This window comes from Salminus brasiliensis, chromosome 8 (genome assembly GCF_030463535.1).
Source record: "Salminus brasiliensis chromosome 8, fSalBra1.hap2, whole genome shotgun sequence".
NCBI lineage: Eukaryota > Metazoa > Chordata > Actinopteri > Characiformes > Bryconidae > Salminus > Salminus brasiliensis.
The window spans coordinates 10,378,029-10,402,363 of record NC_132885.1 but is presented as its reverse complement, the minus strand read 5'-3'; the positions used below and the strand labels follow the sequence as shown (position 1 = coordinate 10,402,363).

Sequence of the window (24,335 nt, the reverse complement as noted above, 5' to 3'; positions counted from 1 at the left end):
TTTAATATATTTAAATAAATATATTAAATAAACTTAATTTTCTAAATATCCAGCACTTTTTAAAACAGCCTGAGAGAACAGCTGCAGAATGAAAACAGTGTTTACTGTGTTGAACTCCATCAACTCCATCATTAGCAAGAACACAACTTCTAACTATAAAGGTAACAGTGACTTACAAGTGAAGCATGGGTCAAATATATTAGTTCTTAAAACACAATTTTTTAAGGTTTCTGAAAACTGAACACTGTTTAGGTGCTGTTCTACCCCGGGAAGATCACTGCAGTGTCATCAGAAAGTCCAGGTGTGTGCGTGCTCGTGTGTGTATGTGGAGAGAGATAGCTCTGTTTAGTGCAGTAGCTGCTTTAGGTAGCTGATTTTTCAGTTGCAAAACCCTCATTTGACTGTGAAGACCTTTAGGAAGACTATTCTTGGTTACAGATTCTAGGCACTAAATTCTGTGGTGCACTGCTCTACTGTGCAGCGGCATCTGCACAAATATGACCTTTATGGATGAGTTGTCCGAAGCAAACCTTTCCAAAATGATTGAAAAGTCTTTCCTTTTAAGGCATAAACTATTGTGTATGACAAAATTTGTTTTGGTCCCCTTATACAGATTTAGTCATATCCTGCTTATATGTTCAGAAGGTAGCTCACTTGATGGACCTTCTTAGACAAACTTTACTTTCTCTGTCATTCAGCCAAAAAACCTTCTCAACACACTCACTCTCTCTCTCTCTGTCTCACACACCCTCCACTTACCACATGTCCCTCTCCCCAATCTGTGAAAAACAAGGCAGACACACCCACCGTGACCTAGGCCTCACATGTGAGGGCACGTATTTTTTTGAATGGCTTCTTTGAAGATAGGAAGCCTGGCTCAAATAGGGAATGTGTGAAAGAGAGAGAGAGAGTGAGGGAGGGAGAAGGGCCTACAAAAAGCTCCTCAAACAAACATTTACAAATACAGCCTGTGGCCTTGCCCCCCCCTCCCGCCAAAGCAGGAACTTTCATAACCAAAGCAATGATGTCACTAAAAATCATAAACTTCTCTTGTCAAAGGGTCCAAGGGTCTGCAATGGAGCTGAGGGTGAAAATACCCTGGTGGTTTGAGATCACATACCACGGCAGTGAGCGCCAAGTCGAGCCAATAAAATCAACAATCGTATGGTCTCAGGAAATACATTCGGATGTGTAAACTGTTGTGCGGCCATTGCATTGCATTGTTTCTCATTAGGCCTCCCGCGTTAACCGTGGGTTAAATGACAACTTTAGGCTTTATGAATGTTATAAAAAGCCACAAAGCAGCAAAAGCCTCACCAGATGTGAGTCGAAATGCCTTATAAAAGAGTAAAAGCCTATGACTCATCCACAGAACTAGATCCACAGCAGAGGGATTAAATCACAAAGATAAGTCTAATCCTGCTTTGTTACCTGATTCATAATACCAGGTAATTACTCAGGAGCATGTGTCTCTAGCTGCCAACAGTCAATCAGAGCTGCTTTGGCCAAAGTCATTAGATTTCAGGAGATATCTTTAGACTGGGGCAAGGTAGGAATTCATGCATGGCTTCAGCTGAAACATCAAGCATGAGGCATGAACAGTATGTAAATCAGATATTGTTGATAAAATGAATTAAAATGAAATGAAATCCAAGAGCACTTTTATAATCCAGAAACACATGCAGTTTAAAGTGGCCATTTAAGCAAGAACTGACCGATACATCAGTTTGGTGATAATGTCCTGTGTTTTTTTTTTTTTTTTCATAAGTATCAGTGTATATTTGTCTAATACATTAATGATCTGCAACTTCTTCTTTTTGCTGTCGACTTATCAAGATTCAAGCTCACGATCTTCTGATGAGTGGTGCCCAGTGTGTGAACTGGGAACCCTATGTGACTTGAACTGGTACACAAGAATAACATAACATGACAAAACACCTTATACGTTTGCTATAATTACAATAACACATTACACTAATGTGTCTGTAATAACTGTGTTTAATCATGCATACAGTAATGAAGTCTATGTAGTCTGTGGTAGCATGTTTTTATTGGCTGGTTTCCGGCACTGCAACGGCTCACAGGAGCACAACACAGCATAGTATTGTAGCAGCGCTATATACTTTTACCAGATAGTACTGCTGTCATCTCTGCGTCCAGTGTCCAGTTAGCTAGCCAGTATCATAACTGGGTTTGCTTTTAGTCTTGCACATTGTAGTTGGGTTAGCTTTTAGCCTAGCTTGTGCATAGCACCTCGTTTCAGGTTCATGGGTTTGTCACTTCCATGCACCAAGCTCTTTTTATTCAACCATGTAAATAAGTAAATACAGTTCTATCCATTCTAGGGCACATTTGATGCAACTGCATAAGAAACAGTACATTCAGAAGGATGTACAAAGACATAGGGACAGTGTGTCCCTATAAGAACAGAGGATGGCTTTGTCCTCCAGTGTCCTCATCTTCTCAGTGTGGGTGGGGCTGTAAATTTATGGGCCATGACATTAGTTAAATGAGAAGAAAAGTGCTTCGCCCTCCCCAGCGATAACCACAGCGGAGAACAGCACAGCCTGCGATCAAAATGCCAATATCTGAAGACTGATCAAAAGCTGAAAGAAAAGTGCTTGCTAAGATTATACTCTGACTGCTACCCTGCCGCATCTACAGACAGCCAGGATGGAAGAGCAGCCTAGCCTGAATTATTTTAATTACAGAAAGTGCAATATCTCTCTCCCATCCTCCTCCCCCCTCTCTCTCTTCATCACCATCTCTTTCTCTCAATCCCCCTCCCTTTCTCTCTCAATCACATGCTTCCTGTTCCTTCCCTACCATCTTTCATTATTTCTGTCCCTCTAATACAGTTCATTTCAATCAATACATGAAGAACATCTGAAAAACCCGCTTAAACAAGCCCAGTATGAAAGTTTATTTGGCAGTATGCCAGCAAAGTTGTCACAATGCTGTCAGTATTCCTGGTTATGATGAACTTAATGGTGAAGTTTAATGATGAGATTTTGTGCGAGTGCATCCTTCTCGCAGGACCTAATGAATACATTCAAATGCGCGATAAGGAAGACAATTACAGCACAGCCCAGAAACCAGTGTTAGTATGAGCAAACATGAATTACATATGACTTTAAACCTAGCATGAATGTGCAAAATATGATATATGATAGAAAGCTGGTAGGAGGCTGTTTGAGTGGCCGTCTTTATGAACCCACCTCAAATTCTAGAAATTGCTCCTTGGCAGTAGGTAGCAATATCCTGGCCAATTACATCAGCACTCATAAATCTGTCTGATATACTTATCTCCCTCTATTACCTTCATATCCTATGTCCCTATTAAGCTTACTGATGACACCCTGTCGGCCTAAATAGGACCAAAATCACGCAGACATGCTGCAACCAAATTAATGCTATGAAGGCACACGAATGCCCACGCAGTTTTGCACAGGGCAATTAATACCACTATACAGACATGGCCTCTTCACAGGCATGCAGATACCTGGGTTGGGCGGTATACACATCTTTTATAACGTTGTGCTTGTATCTGAGAGAGCGAAGTTGAGAGAGAGGTTCTGCCATGTTTGGACTCATTGCCAGCTATTGAGGCTTAAATACGTTAGCAGTTTAGCAGGCCAGACTGTGTTTCAGCTAACTGAGGCTCAGATCACACATGTAAGAGGATAAAGCCTCATACCTGAGAGTGCAGAGAGAGTCAAGAGAATGGTCTTAGGAGTGTTTTCGAAAGTTTTAAAGCACATCTAGATATTAGACTGGTTAATCCATGTTTGCTTGCTCTGGCTTTTATTTAAACTCAGCATGTTGGTAAATGTGCAGCTACGGTGGGCTTGTTTTTGTCCCCCTACCTGTTTTTAGAGCGTGACAGCACTAATCAATAGGCTCCCACAGTGCCCCCACTTTGTGGCTCTCTTAATTGCAAATGGGCAAATGAGCTTGTTTGGCCATGTACTATTAAGAGACAGAACAAAAATTGTCATAATTTTGAAATATCCTTCTCATTTTGAGATCCCGTCAACATTTTTAAATACTGCAGCGAACAGTATTACGTCATACCGCACGACCCTAACACACAAATTCTAGTCACACAAAAACTATTTGTATGCATAATTCACCAGTGACAGGGTTCTGAGACTGAAATGCTCCATAGAGATGCAGATATCCATGACGTTTCATTTCAATAAGACGGAGAAAATACATGGATCCAAGGCTGTTTTTTAAAATGTACTACGACAAGCAAAGTCGGCTCTGTTATTCATTCAACACAACACAAATCTACTTATTTGCTTTGGATATTTTTTTAATAATGTTAAATGTTTTGATTTTCGAATGCCTCTGTGCTAAATTATACCAGTGTGCAGGAAACAATAAAAGGCTTAACTGTGAATTGGCCCAATGTGCTATTCACCATATCCACCAAAATTCACCAGTGTCTCTGTTTCACCCATGATAAGCTCATAGTTAGGCATTGGCTTGAGGTTATAAGGAGATGGCAAGCACACAGAGAGCTCTGAATCCGGCTCATCATTTAAAGTCCTTATATTGACTCCCCTCCAGTGCATGTCATTTCTAAAAGGAGCCAAAAGCACAATAGGCAAATACAGTGCCAGAGCAGTGACACAAAGCTTCTCTGAAAAGACGAAATTGTGGTGAACCAACACTGTGAAACACAGATAAGGCTATGTACCCTAGAGAGAGACCTGAGACTACAGCTACTGCAATTGATCTACACAATGCTGTTGAGTACTCTCCTTTGAGGCTAATCTCATTGGCTCTATCAATTAGGCTACACTGAGCTGTATACCCTAACTGAGTAATAAAGTGAATATCACTGAAATGATAACACTTGTGTCTCTCAACCTGCCCCCAACTTGACATTTGGTGGAATTTCACCAGGCGTATTACGAATCTGCTGATGATCAGAAACATACAGTTGGAATAACTGCTCAGTAGGCAGGTTAGTAAGCCTTTAACTCTTAAATGCATTGGATCTTCATCAACCGTTCATGCGTACATCGGGTTGGTAGTGACCTGCCACTTTAAACAAGTAACCTTAACTGTCTGTCGCCATTCCTTGCTTACAGCAATGACTAGCAATATCCTGGGCTATTGTATCAAGATTCATAAATATGTCTGATCTGCTTATCTTCCTCTCTTACCTGTATCTTCCTTCTCTCATCTTAGATTGTGCATTTAATTGGCGGCAATCGACCAACACAAACCACTGAACACTGATGTTCTCAAAGAATACAGCTCCACGATGGTCCGGCTTAGCACTAGGTCACAGTTCAAATAGATCTGTGGTGTCCAATGTTATCTGCACAGGTTTTTATTCCAGCCCAGCAGAAGCACATCAGATCAGATGTGTATAACCTGCAGCCACACCAGCCCTTTGCGGATAAGCTTGGACACCCCTGAAACAGTAGTGGTAATGGTAAACACTATTGGAAAACAACATATGGATAGATGGGTGGAGACGAGGTCACCTAAGATACATTTAAGACCTACAAATGGAAATAACAAAAAGAACATGGAGCATGAAGTATATGATGCTCAACCAGATCCTCTCAAGTAACTGATGCAGGACAGGTGCAGGCTTACCTTCTCGTTCCTGGACACTCTCAAAGGGAAGAAACAGAAGAACAGAAACTTCCACCAGTTGAAGAGCGCTGCCAAACACCAGCTCAAACGTGCCATACCTGCCACACACCAAGCTTTTCCTTTTCGTTCTAAGAATCCCAACACATACAGCTCAGTTCAATAAAAAAGGTCCAGCATCTGTGAATCAAACCGCGCCAACCTGGACACTATCCTCAGGTCCGCTGAACCCCTGCTGAGGTTGTGAGCATCCCGCACAGGGACCCACCGGCTACTGCAGTGTGAGGAGTGCCAGGAGGAGGGAGGGGATAGAGGGACTGAAAGATGGAGAGAGAGAGTAATGAAGGGGGCAGGGACAATGAAGAGGGTGCACTGAAGAACGAACTCAGAGACACCACCAGCAAACGATGAAGGACTAAGATTTTAGTGGAAGAGGACATATGAGGAGCACGGCAGAGGAGCTGAGATGGAGTCTCAATCTAGGAGACTAAAATAGAAGTCAGAAGTGAGTCGTTGGTCAGAAAGGGACAGGTGGGTTAATTCATCTTTGCAACTGACTTGGTCCCCTGTAATGCTGTCCGAAGTGGACCGAAAAGCCTGATTGTCAATTAAAAACCCAACAAATCTCCACATATACTTTATGAAAGCTTTAAATTAATTAGACATATTACTGACAATGTTTGAAATACATTTTTATTGTATTTGTTTGTCAGATTATTATCTTTTTCTCCCAGTTTGATAATGCCAATTCACTCACCCTTTCGTAGCTCCCCTTAGCACTAGCAGTGCTCTCGACACTAGACACTCCTTCATGCCGCCAATGTGGCATTGCCGGGCAGCCGATGCGCTCATAGGAAATCACAGAGTCCCCAGCTCCACTGCACCAGTTAACAGACGCCTCTGCCAGCCAACATCAACTTAAGAGTGATGAGGGGAGAGAGAGTGCCACCTGGAGAAAGCACAGCCAATTGTGCTCTCTCGGACTCTGGCCGCTGATGGCAAAGCCCTTCTTTAAAGACCCTTGATTTCAGATATATATATCTATGAGGGGCAGTGGTGGCTCAGCGATTAGAGCGCTGGGCTATCGATAACAGGGTTGTGGGTTCGATTCAAGGCCACTGTTGGGCCCTTAAGCAAGGCCCTTTATCCTCTCTGCTCCCCGGGCGCTGGAGTTGGCTGCCCACCGCTCTGGGTGTGTGTGTACTCACTGCCCCTAGTTCACTTGTGTGTGTGTTCACTACCACAGATGGGTTAAATGCGGAGGACACATTTTGCTGTGCAGCGTACACTGACAAATACGTGCACCTTTATATATATATATGAAGTATATAGATATAAATCTTCTATTCACAGTATAAAACTAAGCTCACATTTAAAGCCATTAAGCTTTACTACATCACGGTCATGTCCATAATAACCAACAGGTCAAAGTCCCACAGAATGCAATCCTTCAAAAGCCATCCAGAGCAAAAAGAGGAACATGCAGTAATTAAGATAGACAAGAGCTTTTTGTGCAGCTTGTCCTTGGTCCCTGGAGAGCTCTCAGTCAGTCTGAGTAAAAGCTCTTATTAAGACTAAGAGACAACACAATCCCCGTAGGCCGATATTGACCATCTCGTAGTCGTTATGCCTGCTTCAGGCCTGGGGAGGGGAAGTGGATTACAGGCTAGAGAACAGACCGGAATACTAAATCTCACTGGAACATGCTGTCTGTTTACTGTGCTCAAAGTTATATCCTTGTGCAAAGAGAAACTGAAATACTACAAAGGCAATAAAACAAACAAACATATGAACATGCATAAGGTGTGCACCGTGCAATTAGTGTACAAGAGCAACACCAGTGCAATGACTGAGAAATGCACAAAATATCCAACAATGATGTTTACAGCTGCATGACAGGATGCAAAGTGCAGTGGATGTGTGTGGCTCACTATATGTTTGCAGAATTCCCTTTCTTCGCCTAAATGTATGATTTACTGCCAGACTTTGTAGTTAAGAGATTACAATTCTGCTTCTGCCTCAATGATGTCCTATTGGCTAGCTTTAGCCCTTTATCATCAACTTTATATTTTGAATGATATGTTGTATGAGATGTTTTATATACTCTTCTAAGCTCTTCTATCATTTGTATCATTTCAATGATCTGCATTAAAAACATATAGAAGGCTCCTTACCAAAGGCCAAAGGCAGTTTGATGCCAGAGCAGAGCTGTAACCTCGTTATAAGTCCAAATCCTCAGCGGTATTATTCAGTAACTGCATGGAAAACCTGTGCAAAATTGTGTGATTATAAAGTTGGGTTAAGTGTGAGGAACGGAAGTGTTGAATTGGCCACTGGTCCTTGGAGTTAAAGAGGTTAATGAAAAGTCGACAGTCCAGAAATCAAAGACCAGTAAACCATTCCAAGGTCAAATGCACAGGAAACAATGTGGGGGAAAATCCAAAGAACAGTCCAGAGGATAAATAATAATAATAAAAAAACTCAGCACTGAATTAGGGGAAACACAGCAAACTAGCTAAATTAGTGTAAACACAAAACAGCATCCGTCTGCTGTATGAGTCAAGAGTGATTATTAATTTGTCCATGGCATCCTTTGAGGCATGGTCTTCTATCTGTATGGTAAATGCATTTTAGGGGGTAGAGCTGGGAAATATGGCATTATTTTATTGTATCATGATCAATTTTGTTATCAAGATACATAATATGATTTTCTAAGCATATGGAGAATATTGTTAGTGCTTAATAAACACTGATCAGCTGCCGGTTTCATTACTAACAGTGTAATTAGACTGGTTATAGACTGGCTGATATAGTATAGTAATTTTTACCATACCGCCCAGTTCTAATATGGGGTAGTCCTTTGCCCTGGAGACTATACAAAGATGGCATGGGGGTTAATCATTAAGTTATTAAGTTGTAATAAGTTCCTACTGATTTGCTGATTTACTGATTTGTCCAGTATTTGTGGATGTTTACCTTTTATAATGATCTACAGCCAGAGTGTATGGTGCTAAAGCCTCCACTGTATACATGTGAGAGGAACAAGCAGTAATTTTTTGACTGTAAAAGTCATTCCCAAACTTCCCCCTTGCTTGGTCTAATTTACTGCTGTAAAACTGTGCAAACTCCACTTTTACAGAACATGCAGTGATCCTCTTAAACTCCACAGTCCATCTCATTAATCTGGTCTCCGGATTGTTAAACACCTCTTCTAGCTATCATGACACAGTTGGTTGAGGAGATGACACGCACCTGCGATCAAACACCATTAATCTTCTGCATGAGTGCCTGTTTTCTAGAAACTACGAGGAATCGGCTGCCTTTGCTATTAGGTTTAGGGTGTTGGGCTGAAGGGGGTGGGAATGCTTGTGTCTAGCTGAGACTTCTTTGGGTCTGCTGTAACATGCTGCAGCTTCGGGGAGCCTCAGACAATAGCTGAGAGACAGATTTTTGGAAAGCTTTGTGACGGAGCGTGACTAATTCAGCAGTAGGCCTTAGACGGGAGTGGATGGACGAGATAGAGAAGCTCTGGATCTGTGCCAGTGGCAGTGCCAGCATCACCAAAGCCATGAACAATCCATGTGCTGCAACGAACAGAAGATATAGAAAGACAAAGGGTGGACACTATAACCGAAACACCAGCCAGTATGTGAATGATGAGACACCAGTGTCAGTTATCGTGCTATATCTAAAATCCTTTGAGAAACTCAAAAAGATGGATACATTTTCCATCGGCGGTGGCTCATCAATCAAATGCCATCTCTTTGGTCAGACTCTACATGTGTTGGTCATAAAATCCTACAGGCTGCGGTTCTTTCCTTTGTGAAGGGAAATGAAAAGACAGTGTGCAGTAAAAACACACGATTGAGCTCTGGGAGCTGGGGAGAGACAGTCTAGATCAGGGTGGATCTCTATCCTGTTTTGCTGGCCTCCACTGGCTTTCAGGAAACGCTTTATGCCAAAAGATAGGGAAAAAAAGCACATGGTTGGAGAATGTTACCAGACTTATGGGTCATGCTCGCGGACACAAAAGGCAGCGTTAACACTACATGACATCTCTCAGAAACACTGAGCACAAAACGATCAACGCTTCTCATCATGACACCGAGACAGGGTGTGGAAAGTTTGTGCCTCCTGCTCGGCAGAAGCACAAATAAAGCTTTCTAGTTTCATTTTCAGCTCTGTTTAGGTGAAACAGCCCTTTTCTGGGAAATGTGAGCACGTAAGGTGCAGCCATTGTTTCAGGGTCATTGTTGGAGGAGAATTGGAGGAAAATAGACGCTGATGTTTTGGGAAGCATCCAAGAAAAGAGTCTGCAGTTGAACCGTGAGACAGCTGAGAAGCTTCCATCAACTCAAAGGGCTTTCTTCTGAAGAGGCTGTCATCACATCAGCTGGATAAGAGCTGGGCAATATATATATACATGTATGAGAGTAGTGATGTCATATAATGACTTTGAGAGAAAACGAGCAGTTAAACCATCACATCTTTACCGTGAGGGTCCTCTCAACCCTTCGGCATAGGGTCCTGTCTACATAGCTTGGCAGTCACTCATATTCTCGCAGCACAAGCTGCTGCTTTGGCAGATGAGCAATAAAGTAATAGCAATGCGTTGGATGAACTGATGGCACATGGATCACAGAGGGTATTTTTAGTGAAGCATTAGTGACCTTTCAGATTGTGAAATCAGAGATCAAGTAAAGTTCATTTTTATTTCTTTGCATGTGGTAAACATAGATAGATGGTTTCTCTACTTCCATGCAATGTAGTTATATCAAGAACTAATGCAAATCATTGATACAGCCCATTTGGCAATCTTGAGTTCACATTCATTGATGTAAGTCACGTGTATCTGTCTATAATGGGAAGACGAATCTGTTTCTGAAATGGCACACATGAGCACAATGATACGTTCATGCATATTACCTCCACCACCAACAGCAGGAGTCAAAACTGTGAAAAAAGACATGAAAATGCATGAAATCCATTCACATTCATGTTGCATGCCCACAAAATTTCAAGGATCATATGAGAATCAAGGACTACATATGAGAGTGACTCATGTCTTATCTAAAAAGATTTAATATGTCCACACAGCCCTGAAAGAAATCAGATCTGGACCTTCAGGCAAAAAAAAATCAGATTTGACTCACTTGAGCCTGGTAATGTAAACGCAGCCTAGGCACTTGTATCCCGAGCTAATGTCCAACTGACAAACATATACGGGTATAATTTGGTGCTGCTTAGCCACTGCGAAATGAAACAGCCAAAGCAGATCAAAAAGGTCAAATCAAGCCAAGTTTTCTTGAACAGAGCTTTTTGCAACCTTATGTCATAAAGCAGCTTTAGAGAAATCTGGAGACAAGACAAAAAGAAAGACTCCACCTAAGGAGTCTACCTCATAGGTCAATTGTTATGCATGGGTGTACTGATATAATCATAATCAAATAATACAATCATTCATCATTATATATATATATATATATATATATATATATATATATATATATATATATACATCAAGGGTGTGAAGTCTAGCAGATGCCAGGCAAGAATGGCATGCAATTAATCTTGGCGCAGGTAGCATGAAACCCCCCTGACAACGTACAACAAACTTTCCCAAACAAACTGGGAAAGAAATGTATTTTAATACATGAAAACCGTCACACTTTCACCATCTGAAGGCCAGCTCTTACAATCAATAGAAATGACATGGTCTAAGTGGTTACATAGTAAACATCAAACTAGTCAACATGGGCCGCAGTTAGTGACTGGCGGCCAGTCGGTCAGTACTACTGACTCATCAGGAATGCTGTACAGACACAGTGTCATTACTGCTGCAACTTGGCACAATTGTTCTTTTAATTAAAATGTGATCCACTTAGACATGAGGTAAGGGATACAGACTTGAGCTGCATCAGCACTGCAGTGCACTCAAAGAGAGAATGTGGGGGAGTGTCTGTGCTTAGTGAAATTAGATTTTTTTCCCGTGTGTGTGTGTGTTGTGTGTTTGTGCATGTGTGTATGTGTGTGTTGACACAAGCCAACACTATGCTGAGAGTAAGATAAGCAACCTGCCACTGACAAGAAATGAAAACGGCATGCACGCTGACCTTCCCAGGCACGTTTTCTGTACATGCGGCAACACAGAGGATTGTATTTTCATGAGAGTGAAAAAAGCAGCCCACAGAGATCTTATTTTCTCCCATAATTTAGCTGTCAATACAAGCATGTGGGGGTCTGGCAGGGTCTCGATGACATCATGTGGTGCGTTTGCACCATAAATGCGCACACTTAAGCTGGTTAAGTATCCCCGAATGGGCCTCGGCACAACTGTTATATTTCACTCTGAGGTTTGTAAAACGCACAAGATAAATCTCAGCTTTCGGAGCAATAAAAACTGGTGGTTGTGAAGGGGATGACATTAAGCACAAGCCAGTCAACCATGTGTGCTTCAAGGCTAAGTCCCAATTGTCAAAAGTCTTTATTCCCTGCAAATACAGACTCTATGGAAATCTTCAACACAGCACAGGTGATTAATGGCAGCAGTTAGCCTTTCTCCTTCTATTGATCCCTAAAGCCAATTTGAGAATTCAACCGTCAATAAATCTGTACATACGGTGGAAGTCTCTGTGTTTCACAATGGCAAGAAACAAGAGATATGAAGTGATCCAGATGGTGTCCATTTACATTTACAACATACTTAGGACCTGAGCTAAGCATCAGCTTCATAAACTGCTCTTTATTACTGTGATATGAATGGTAATATGAGCTTGCTCTTTTAAATAAAACCAAGCTTTGAAAAAAAAGAAAGAAAGCTAGCCTTGTGGCCTTAGTCAAGTGAAGAGGCAGAGGAAGCAGAGTGTATAGAGAAGGAAGAGGCACAGGAAGAGAAAAGGGATTAAGCGGAGTAGCCTGGACTGCACTGGCCACTGAATGAAGCTTTAATTGGGCCTCCTTTGTCCGCAAATTGGACATTTCTGTGTGGCCTTTAAGAGGCCCGTACAAAGCCTGAGAGCGATGAAAAAGCGGGGTGGAATATCCTCACCACCTCCTCTAGCCCAGGATCTCTGGTGCCAGAGTCTTATCAAAGCAATGGGATGGCTCTCTGAGGACCCTTCCTCAAACTACCTGAACAGGGCCCCTTTAAGAACAGTGAATAGAGACTAATAAGAAGGACTGCAGGAACTCAACCGCTCAGGCTTATGCAGAGTCATGCAGTCTGAGGAAGCAGCCTTGCCCAGACCAACACTATTGTCCCACGAAAAGACATTCAGGAAGATATCCACAGTCAACTGACATTTGGGGATGCACTGATAGATAGAGTTACTGGGCTGATACCAATAACTGATCCATAGAATGTCAGATTAATACTCTAGGATGGATCACTGATTCATCTAACCTACCCAAAGAGCGCTAAATCAGACTCGACAATGATTAAATGTATTTACATTAGCAGTTTTGACTAAGGGCTCTTTTTGGTATAACTGAACCTCCATGTGATGGTGTTATCCACCTTGATATCAATTTGAGAAAACTGAAAAGAATGGAAATGCTAATTCACTACTATGTGCCGTTGGTGTTCGGTGGATGGTGTTCTCTTAAAAATAAAGGTGCTACTAATAGTTCTTTAAGTGACAGCACCCTCATTGAACCACTTTTGCTTCAATAAAGAACCATGTTTGTAATAGTGTGAGTGTGAAGAACCTTTAAAGCAAAATCATGTTGAAGGTACACTAACTGCAGAACGGTGACACTCTCATTCCCACTCTGGGCTGGAACGCTGCTACTGTACTATGAAACTTTGGCTGCACAAGACCTTTCACCGGAACTACGTAACGCTGCGTAACTCAAGTCATATTTGCGTAAAATCAGCCCACATGCTTCCATCACTTCAGATGCCGGTTCTGTATCTCTGTATCAGCTTGTCCAGAAATGCATGTGTACAGCTACCCATGAGCACAATTTGTATTTACTGCAGTGGAGTAAACATGAATTATTCTCTTCCAACTGTAGGGGGAGTCAAGAAGCAAAAATACCAGGTCTTGCAAAAGGATATTTAAAATTAAAATGCAGACCTTCTTCAAACTCACACATTTACAAACATGGTACAAATATAAAACCAAAAGGAGTTCTTCTATGGCATGGCTTAAAGAACCATTTGTCACACCATTATTTTTAAGAGTACAGTGTAGTAGGTAAAAACACGGCCCTACCTGTGGCAGACTATTTAACTTCATAGCCAGACAAGTTTTTGGGCAAGACTCCTAACAGTACTTTCACCTACTCGTGTAACACGATTCCAATGTGTTCACAGCAGGGAGGACGCTCATATTGTAATACTGGTGAAATGGTGAGTCAGTACACTCCCAGCAGATACTGTGCTTTCTGGATTGTGACACTGTGGATGTTTATAAGGGTTTCCCAGCTGCAAAACCCGGAAAAGTTCACAGGGCCATACAGGGTCAGGCCATACTCAACTACCAGGCTTTCCTGCAATCATCTACTTTTTAATGAACACTCAGTGCTCAGTCCTCTCAGTCAAGAGAAAGGACCGAGGTGATGAAAAGCCATTAAAGAGCCTGACCAGTAAAGCCCTCGTATCCCTCTCCTATTGTTAACTGAGCCGGGGGGTGGTCTCGCAATGGGAACCAGAGAAGTGTTTCAAGTGTTTGAAGCGTTGAAGTTATTTACGCTGCATATTCAAGCTACAGCTACCAACATCACTGAAACGGTATGAATGCTATGAAAAGATATGATATAGTATAGTATAGGTGCAACTAAAGGGTTTAAAGGTTGGAGAAAAGTAAAAATGGAGAGACAGGTTTTTCATCATCAGCAGTGATACATTTAATTTAGTTGCACCTCTACTTATGGTTAAATTAAACCCGCAACTTTGTCAGAGCTGCTTAGTCTTCAAATGTGCATTTAAATTGTTCCATAGTCATAGTCTTCAATCATCCATAGGGATCCAGTCTCTGCATAGCTGCCAGCAGAACACTTTATGTAAGAGATTGCTAATCCCATTACCCTGCAATGAGAACAGAATAGTGTGACAGGGACAGAACTGCAGACTGTAGCACTATGACTATGTGACTATTGCAGTATTATACAAGAAGACAGTGGTGGGAGCCAGAGAATCTGTCCTTTTGATGAGCTTAATATCAATATTCTTATATAAGAAAGAAATTTTGTTCTTCCAAATAAAAAAAACAGGACCCAGCATTTATCTGACTTTCATCAGCTGTCTTTTAGAAGAGAACAAAGCAGGAAGCTCCCTCACAGCAGAGGAAAACAGACAATGTCCCTTTCACTAGCTCTCATCCAAAAGCTATTTCAAAGGTCACTGCTTTGGCCGGCCGCTCTGCAATGGAGTTCAGTGACCATGCAGAAGTGCTAGTTATTTTGATCCGCAATCTGTTTCCACAAAACTCAGTGCTAAGTGGCAGAACCTCGGGCCAAACTTGGCTGTGGAGACATGCCTCAATTACACAGCCACGCTTCACTTGCAGGCCCCTATGGCTGGAATAGTGCATAAAGATGACTCGGAAAAAGCTAAATGGACCCCCTGAATGACCTGCAGACACTGTGACCAAGAATTCAGAGCATTCTTAACACAAAACCATCAAGATGCTTCAAAATAGCCATCCCAAAGCCAACCGCAGCTTTTCAAAGCTCTTACCTATTTAGAGATCTGACTCTAGAGTCATGGGGCCACATCTTAGAAGTTCCCAAAACCCCTAAACACAGAAAGGTGTATTACACACTAAGGTATACTATTCTGTAACTACAGGGACTTCTGTACAAACTGATGGGGCTATTCTTTGGTAAGTGAAGGTTGTGATAACACTTTTGGGCCGCCAGCAGGCCTTGATTGTTTTCTTTTGTTTTGTTTTTTTGTGTCAAGAATCATATAAAATTTCTGGTATCCTGACATCCCTAGATCTTACATAGACCTTTTGTCGGGACTCTTCTCAAAAAGAAAATTTGAGGCCCGGTTTCTTTCTAAAGACACTTTTGGGAATCTGGTCCCAGGTCTGTCATCCTGTCATCCTTTTCTTAAGAAGAAATTTAAAAATATTCTTAAAAACATATTGGAGAATTAGGCCCAGTTTCTGTCTTAAAACACTTTTGTGAATGTGGCCTAGAGCTGGGCAATATGACAATATGTTATCGCATTGTGGTAAATTTTGTTATCGTGATACACACTATGCTTTTCCAAGCATATGGCGGATACTGTTAGTGCCTAATAAAAACTGATCAGCTGCAGGTTTCATTACAAACAGTGTAATTAGACTGGTTTAATTAGACAAAGTGCAGCAGATATTGAATGAAAATCACTCTTATTTAGTGTGGGAGAGTATCTGAATAGCAGTATTTAAGAATCTGTTGCTACTGATGTATTTAGTCTTTGATTACATGTATTTTAATAAATATTGTGTATCCCGAAAAAAGTCTTTAAATATTGTAATATAGTATTTTTACCATATAGCCCAGCCCTAATCTGGCCCCAGGTCTGTCACCCTAAACGCTTTTCTTTTTTTAATACTTTTTAAAAGAATAGTCCTGTTTCTGTTTGTGACCTCTGACAAGTTCAGGGATGTTTATGGCTAAAAGACGTCATGAGCAGTATTCTTATTACAGCTTTACTGTCAGGAGTGGCAATAAAATAACCACACTGTTTCAATTCCCAAAGCTTGAGAATAGCAGAATCAGTTCTTCCTTCAGGCATTTGTACTCTAATACACCTCCAAATTCAATCAAGCAGTTTATTAACGGCTTCCTCCTGCATTTTGCTTATGCAAGTTGACTTGTCAAGTCTAGTTGAAACCAACACAAAAACACAATTATCTCAAGAGCTTAATTTAATAAAGGGTATCTCCAGCAGAGCCAGTCAACAGACAAGCAAGATGTTCTTTTAAATCAAATATTACATTAATAAGCTTGTAAAAACTCAAGATCACAGTAGTTCAGATGCAGGGAAATAAATGCAGTAAACAGCAACAAGAATTTCTCGTTTTGAACAACGTAGTTGAGATCTTGTGGCTCCAGATTTCTCCTGGACGCCACAGACAGAACAGTGTGGATTTGTACAATTCCATCAGCAGCTCACCTGATTTACCATTATTAAGCACTGATGTACCAAACCAGGTGTTGGGTGAGAATTATAAATGATACTGGAGTCCCATGAGGAGAGCTTTGGAGATGTTTCAATGAACACAGTGATGTAATGCCTCTACTTTCTGTTATTTTTATTTATTATTAATAGTAATTAAAATGTTTTACTGGGCAAATTACCTTTTCTTCCTAAGTGTTATTAAGGAGCTGTCTAATATCACAGGTGCCTAAAACATTCCCACAGTACCAAACATGCACGTATTAAGCAAGAGAAAAATGTATGTTCTGTATTTTAAAAAAATTTAAAAAATGATAAGATCAACGGCATGACATCCCGAGGGCATTTTCTCAATTTGCTTTCACTGTTTTCTTCCCTATGTAAAGCAACAGCATTGCCCCTTTTACATAAGACCAATTAGAAACAACAAACATGGCAAGAATTTATAGCGTCATAGTATGAGCCATTTACTTTTATAACTGACCAACCCTATTGTACTTCTGGAATTAGTTATATAAGTCTGTCTATTGGGTGTAAAGAGGCTTCCAAAGTATTTCCCATGTACTTCCAAAGCAAAATCTCTTTCTTCTATTAAACATAATTAGCGAATTTAGAAGGAACTCGCATTATCTTTGGTATGCAAGGCAACAAACACTCGTCTTTCAGTCAGTAATTCAGTAATTGAACTGGTCACAGAAAGCACTCTAACTCTCTTGCATAAAACACAACTCAATTTGGGAACCTTGGCAACTTCATGCAAACTAAGCTAAGCACATCATCAGCCCAGGCCATCAGTTTGTCCCCAGGCAAAGCCCTCCAGACTTTCTGCCGGGCAAAAGATCCCATTCCCGCCGAGAAAGAAGAAGTAAACAAAACAGTTCCAGAGAGTTCTCGCAGGCTGCCTGCCTTTGATTGGCCGGCTCAGTAAACAGGCAGCCTGCCACCAGTGTGCACTTCATTGAAGAGGCATTCCACCGAACACCTCATCAACAAGTCGGGGCTTGGTGCTATTTGACAGCACTTTTGTCTTCCGTCATATGGGAGAAAAGCTCTGTGTAAACCTAAAAGCACTGCCTCGGGGGCTGAACTCGTGTTCTGTGGGCCGATATATCACCATCGCAATGTAATTTCCCATATATTACTCCATCTGCTACCTGTGTTGGAGTAAATAAGAAAAAGCCCCTCGAAACAAGTGGGAACAAAGACGCATCATATCTGCGTCCAACCATCCGACCAGGAGAAAGTTCAAAACTTCCAGCAGCATATTTTCCATTCCTGAGATGTATCTGTCATGCCTGAGACACCTGAGACAGCAGGTTACGTATGCCTTGCCTTATCTTTTCCTTTATCATTTTCAGTCACTCACTCGTGTCGAGATCATCCACATCATCATGGTTCCTGAGGAGTGCTACAGCGATTAGCAGAAGACTCACCAGCCAAAGGGACATCGCACTGCCCGTTCAGATGGTCCGTCAGATGGCACCTTGTTCTGAAGCCGCACTGGTCGTTGTTGTCAGGTCCACGCGCGGCACTGGCTTGGTTAGGCTTTTGTGGACAATGCCATAGTCCTGCTCTCTCTCCACGACAGCACACAGCCAGAACAAGAGCCTGGCAGTCTGGGCTTTGTCCTGACATATTTCCTGAGTTGCATTGTTAACAGTGGAAAGGAAATACACACACACACACACAGAGACACACTCTTCTGTGGGATTCTCCTAGGGGAGCCGATTGGGCTATGCGCAGCATACTGGAAGCAGGCATTGTAATTCTTTCCTTCACGTTTTTCAGAGGTCAAAGTTTAACCAGTGCCTGGTAAAGGCTCCAGTCTAGACCTAGACTCTTAACTTCCATGTTGATCATTGACAGAAGTGTTAAAGCACCCTGGACAGACAGTGTCTATCCCACTGGCTGGGATTATTACATGAGCCGGAGGCCTAGGCTATTTACTAGCTGTTCATAAGAAAAACGAGTTGGTGTCGCTCTGAAAGGTCAAGAAATAAAGGTGTGAATGATGGACGGCTCTTCATTTCAGGCTCGACAATGCAGTGGCCAGGTCTATAAAAGAGATACTGTGACTGCGTTACAAACTGATGGCAATGCTTAATCTTCTCACCCCAAGTGTTAACTGAGTTTCACTTAATGGCTAATTAACATCTCATTTTAGCCCTTTTACACACCTTAGCACAGACTTTCTACTAGATTTTGGAGCAGCGTGAAGATCTGATAGCATCTCATCTCAACTTCCCAACTCATCCTAAAATATCTGGCATTAGGCATGGTGCCAATATGTTTTATGGCACACTTAGTTCATGGGTATGTGAGACACTATATGTAGGACTCTCTGAAGCAGATAAACATAAACTTATTGGCACCATATCTAATGCCAGGCGTGGGCTAGAGGGGTATAAAGGTGTTTTCTGGAATGATGGTGCTTCATCCAATACTTTTGGGATACGTCGGGGATGAGGTGTGGTGGTGGCCATCTAATATATTGACGCTTGTGTCACTGAGTTCGGTCAAATCTTCACAGCAATGCTCCAAAGTGTAGTAGAAAGCTTTCACCTGGACAGTAGAGACAGTTACTCCCACAAAAGCAGGATACACATTTTTAAATACCCTTGATTTTAGAAGACAGAGTAAAAGACCAGGTGTCCCAATACTTTTGTCCATAAAGTTTTTTATCAATGTCGAAAAAACAAGTATCTCCAAAAGGTTTTTAGAGGAGCTATTCAATGGGTTTTAAAGGGCCTCTGCCAAAGTCTCCAAATATACTGGCAAACACAAGTAGGCAAGATAGGGTTAAAGGGTTGTTGCAGATGTAGCTCCACATGCTCTGTGGACCAGTAACAGGCTGTAAAGTTTAAAAACCAATGAGCAGAGGGCCGACCTATTTGCATTAGTTCCGCAAGCCTGCCCTCCCGCCTCTGTAGCGTTGAGGCAAAGATTAGTGGCTGGGGTTGAAAAGGTCACGGGCAAAACCAGATAGCACTTAAAGGCCAGACAGGTCAGAACCTCTTAACCAACAGAAGAGTGGACATCTACAGTGGGTTCCTTTTGAGCTCAGCCCAACTCTTAAATAGGTACATTTTAATCCAACACTTTAAGGGGAACGATATGAGACATGGCAGTGTTCTAGCAAGTGAATGAGAGAGATATGGAGGAGAGGACATTCACCACTCTGTATTAAATGACAAGACCATGGAAGGACAAGGCGCAGGACACTCCAGGAGCATGTCCCATTACACGGTAGGAGATTTACTGCCCCTGAGAGGAGGAGGCATGTTTTCATTTGGGGAAAGCGGTGTGAGGCGGAGCTTTGAGAAGACAGCATTAAGCACCTGTCTCCCTGGGTGTTATTCAGCCTGTGAGGTTGCCACAGGGCCTTCAACACCAGCCTCCCTCCCATTCTCCTTCTAACCACAGTTATAACCACAGCCGCTGCCAAACAAACCACTCTCTCCCCCACAGCTCCCTCCAGGGCAGCTGACACTCAATACCAGTGCCTTAGATTATCACATAAATACCATGGGCAGGGCTAGCAACTCTGCCAGCTTCAGGGTTGGGAAATAGTGATTAGAGCTAGTCCAATGTATCAGCTTACCAACATTAGCCACTGATAAACAACAACAATGTCTATACACTATCATTCAAAAGTTGTTGGTTCTAAATAATAATTTAAGAGCAGTACAAGCAGGTACAAATATGAATTGTTATAATGTGATGATATTATTGTATTACTTCATATGTGTTTAATAGTTTGTAGTTTTATATAATATTTCTATGTGTACAGAATATATTAAGTTGTAGATGATTGTGGTATGTTAAGTAGCTGTAAATAAAGTAAACAGAATTTCAGAAACAGAAATCAAACCTTAAGGTATGTTATTTAATACTTGTGCTACGAATCTCAAAACTCGTAGTAAGTTCGGATCATGTTTTTGGATCAGCAAAAAGTGAAAAAGGCAAACAAATGTGAGACAGTCAGTCATTTTAGCTTCCAGTTTGAAAGTTGAATTTGTGTTACTGCTACGCTTGACACTTTCTCTCATGCTGCATTTTGTATTCCTTTCATCCCGTTCCACATAAAAAACTACCAGTGGAATCCATCGTTCTGAGGTTGGCTTCTCTGTGTCTATATGAAACTCCCACAGCTCACACTAACAAAACTCTGCTCTCCACTCACACACCAGAGTAATGGAGCTTCAAATGTGTGATCGAGCTTGATGTGTTGTCTTATGGCTCTCGTGGGACAATGTTTAAAAACTGTAATAGTTTTATACATCAACGTCAACTCCGGTCACATGACAGACATCTGCTCAGTCTCAGTAGGTTTGTTTGCACTGCAGCTCTGTGTCGAGAATGAGTGAATTACCAGTGTAAAAAGTAATTGGGGTAGTAAACCTGTATTCCACACTGCCATGGTAAAACTTTGGCAGTTAATCTGCGGTTACTGATCAATGATTATCCGCGGTACTTAAAAACATTATTATTTACCACCTAATGAACTTTTTTTGGTCCTTTTGTTGTTAAAAATATCTAAAAATACCATTCGATATTTTGCGATTTTTTATATTAATTTTTGGAAACTGTCATAGTCTAAAAAATATACCATCATAGACATCAAATCTGAGTAAAAGAAAATCCATCAATAAGAACAGCAGAATCTGAGGACAGAGTACAACACGGCGACCTAGTGATCAGTGTTTAAACACAACACTAAATGCACCACTGTCTGACACCCATCTTTAAATGTAAATTATTCATTAAAATCAATACTGTGTTTTTAAAAATCGACACAGTACTGCAAAACATAATATCGCGATACTTCAATATATCAACATATTTTATTACACCTACTGTATAGACCAAGCCAACTGTTGCAACATGTGCTACTAGGCTTACATTCAAAAGTCCGGAGAAAAGATAGCATATAAATAGCAATGGCAACACTCTCTCAGAACACACTGTTCCCCCTGCAGCGATCTGCCACTGCGCGCGAGAGAGAGAGAGAGAGAGAGAGAGAGAGAGAGAGAAAGAGAGCACCGACAGTGTCATAACCGAGGACACACACCTATACTCATACACACATGCACACACACGTGCAGGAAACACACTGTCCACAGCAGGAAGCACCTCAGCTGCAGAACAAAACAGACCGGTGGAGCTAACTTTAGTAACCTCTGGCCCGCTTCACTCCCCCTCATTCTATTACAGGAAAAGCCACACCACGCCTCCATCCTGGGCCCTCGTGGGACCCGGTCACCTCACACAGGTCACCCTGAAATTCCGGCTCTGGGGTGACAGCTTTGGGCTGATGGCCAAAACCTGCTGTGTTGGGGCTCCTTGATGAGGTGTGCCTCTCATGCGTCTGTAAAGTGTCCTATCTGATGAGCATGAGGGCTGTTCTTGTGAATGCAAAAGCATGGGGAGCTTAAGTGTGCTCTGTGAGATGCAGAAGTGCCTTTTCTTACCAACTTTCTTCAGGTTTTCCAGAGAAAATGGGTGAAAGCTTGTCTGGTGTATTGCTTTTTGGTCCCTAAGTATGAAAAAGCAAGCTATCCAACACACACATACAGAGACCCCAAAACACTGCTCCGTTGGCCCAATTGGTGTCTATAAGAAGCCAGCTAAAGTTCATGGAGTAATTATACACTACACAGCTACACAAAGTGTGTGTGTAATTGCAGCACTAATACGTTTTACACTGACTCTTGTCTTCCTGTAATTGTTCTGGAGGGACCAGGCCAAACTGCTGAATGAAGGTAAAGTTCATGAGTGATGTCAAACAAAACAAGCCACCGAATTCTGCTTAGAAATGTTTGTTTGCGTTCATTAAAACCTGCCCAAAAGAATTAGCCCTGATTCCTTTGTTGGTGCTCTTTGGGTGAAACGGGGGCCCTTTTGCAGCGGGGATGGAGTCCAAAGTGGCCCTGTGAGAAGCTGCCGTGTCTCGTTAGCTCTGAGGTGGGCGAGAGATGGGCCGTGGAGGGAGGGGTAGGGCGCGGAGCGTGTGAACTCTTTAGAGGATTAGATATTTCTGCCCCTCCTGCAGAGACCTGCACGTACAATTACCATCCCATGCGAGAAGAGAAACCGCAGGCCAGAACATAGTACAAGCCTGTAGCACACAAACGAGAAGGTCCTGAGTTCTAGAAAAGAATACATTCCAGGGGTTGTTTGTGAAGAGCCACTTAAAGAAAGTCATGCAATTTAATCTATTTTAAGGTTTGTTTTGTGAAGAAGCAAAGCAACACTTCTTCTAAAGCTTTTGGGATTTCTGCCAGAACGTTCCAGAAGAATGGAGGCTAATACTGTAATGCTTGGTCTGGTTTATCTGAACTGACACGTCTAGATGAAGACATCTGCTTTCTGTAAGCATTGATGTGATGACTAGGAGAAGATGCAAACCTGAAGTGAACAGAATGATTTCAGAGAATGTTCAGAAATCAGTGGTTCAGGGCCACTAGCATCCATCTATCCATCAGCCTGATCCTGTATATCCACAATATAGACAAAAGTATTGGGACACCTGCTAATTCATTGTTTCTTCCAAAATCAAAGAGATTAAAAAAGAGTGTTTCCTGCTTTTGTTGGAGTAACTGTCTCTACTGTCCAAGACAAAAAGGTTTTCTACTAGACTTTAGAGCATTGCTGTGAGGATTTGATTGCATTTGGTGACAAGAGTGTCAGTGAGGTCAGGATCCTTAACTTCCCAACTCATCTCAAAGGTTTTGGATGGAGCACTATCCATCATTCCAGAGAATGCAATTCCACTGCTCCACAGCTCAATGCTGGGGGGCTCTATACCCCTCTAAATGGAGTTATGTAATAACTAACAGTTTGGAAGAAGGACGACGCCCCACCTCCTCCTCTTCATTACTATGCACTATATAGCTGCTACTCTCCCCTCTCCTTCTCATGATGAAAATTCACACCCCTTCTCCTCCCGATGGTCTAATTCTATCCATCCGCTGCCCAGCAAAGGGGGTCTGGCTTTGGGTCCCATCAGCCTCAAAGCCCCCCAGAACTCCAGCCCAAATTTCTCAAGGTGTCCTCCTTGTCTTAGTCAAGCGTGGACTGCACTTCTTAAACCCACGCCTGGCATTAGGAATGGTGCCAATAGGTTCATGTTTATCTGCTCTAGGAAGTCCTATTCTATTAGCAATGCCTCTCTGCAGGGCCTCTACTCTCTACTAGACTAGCTGTGTGTGTGCATTTGCAGATCTGTGTCGGCAATGGGTGCAGTTTAAAGTAGATGAAGGCATCCATTGGAAACAGTGTCTACAAACATTTGGACATAGCATGTAGTTTTACCACAGCAGCAGACACTGATATGCCTTATTACAACAATACCTCCATCTTGTGGCCACAGACCAGTGTCCTTTAGTCTTCTGGTCAAACACACCAACATATGCTGTGGGCGCATCCAAGTAGAGCTAGGCCTGCAAGGTTTTATCAGCAAATCTGCTGTCATGTGTTATGAAAATGTGGTCAAAATATCTTCAGATTATTTTCTCATGCACAGACTATTAACAAACTATCTGCTGATTCTCAAAAGGGTTATAGTTAGTATCAGGTTTAGAATTAGAATCTTGTACTAGGA

The 24,335-nt window shown here is 41.9% G+C and overlaps 1 protein-coding gene across 10 annotated transcripts in view; it reads right to left on the bottom strand.

The window, feature by feature from the left end:
* tns1b (tensin 1b) overlaps window positions 1-18,332 on the bottom strand; it is a 212,577-nt gene extending 194,245 nt beyond the window's left edge. For 2 of the 10 annotated variants that reach the window (XM_072685576.1, XM_072685578.1), the window contains exon 1: window positions 5,620-5,772. In XM_072685576.1, the coding sequence (XP_072541677.1) occupies window positions 5,620-5,715 (96 nt within the window). In that variant the 5' untranslated portion in view covers window positions 5,716-5,772. Of the gene's footprint in view, window positions 1-5,619; window positions 5,775-18,165 lie in introns of those variants that run through there. The other 8 variants (XM_072685574.1, XM_072685577.1, XM_072685580.1 and 5 more) reach the window with 7 other exon arrangements.
* Window positions 18,333-24,335: the final 6,003 nt, after the last annotated feature.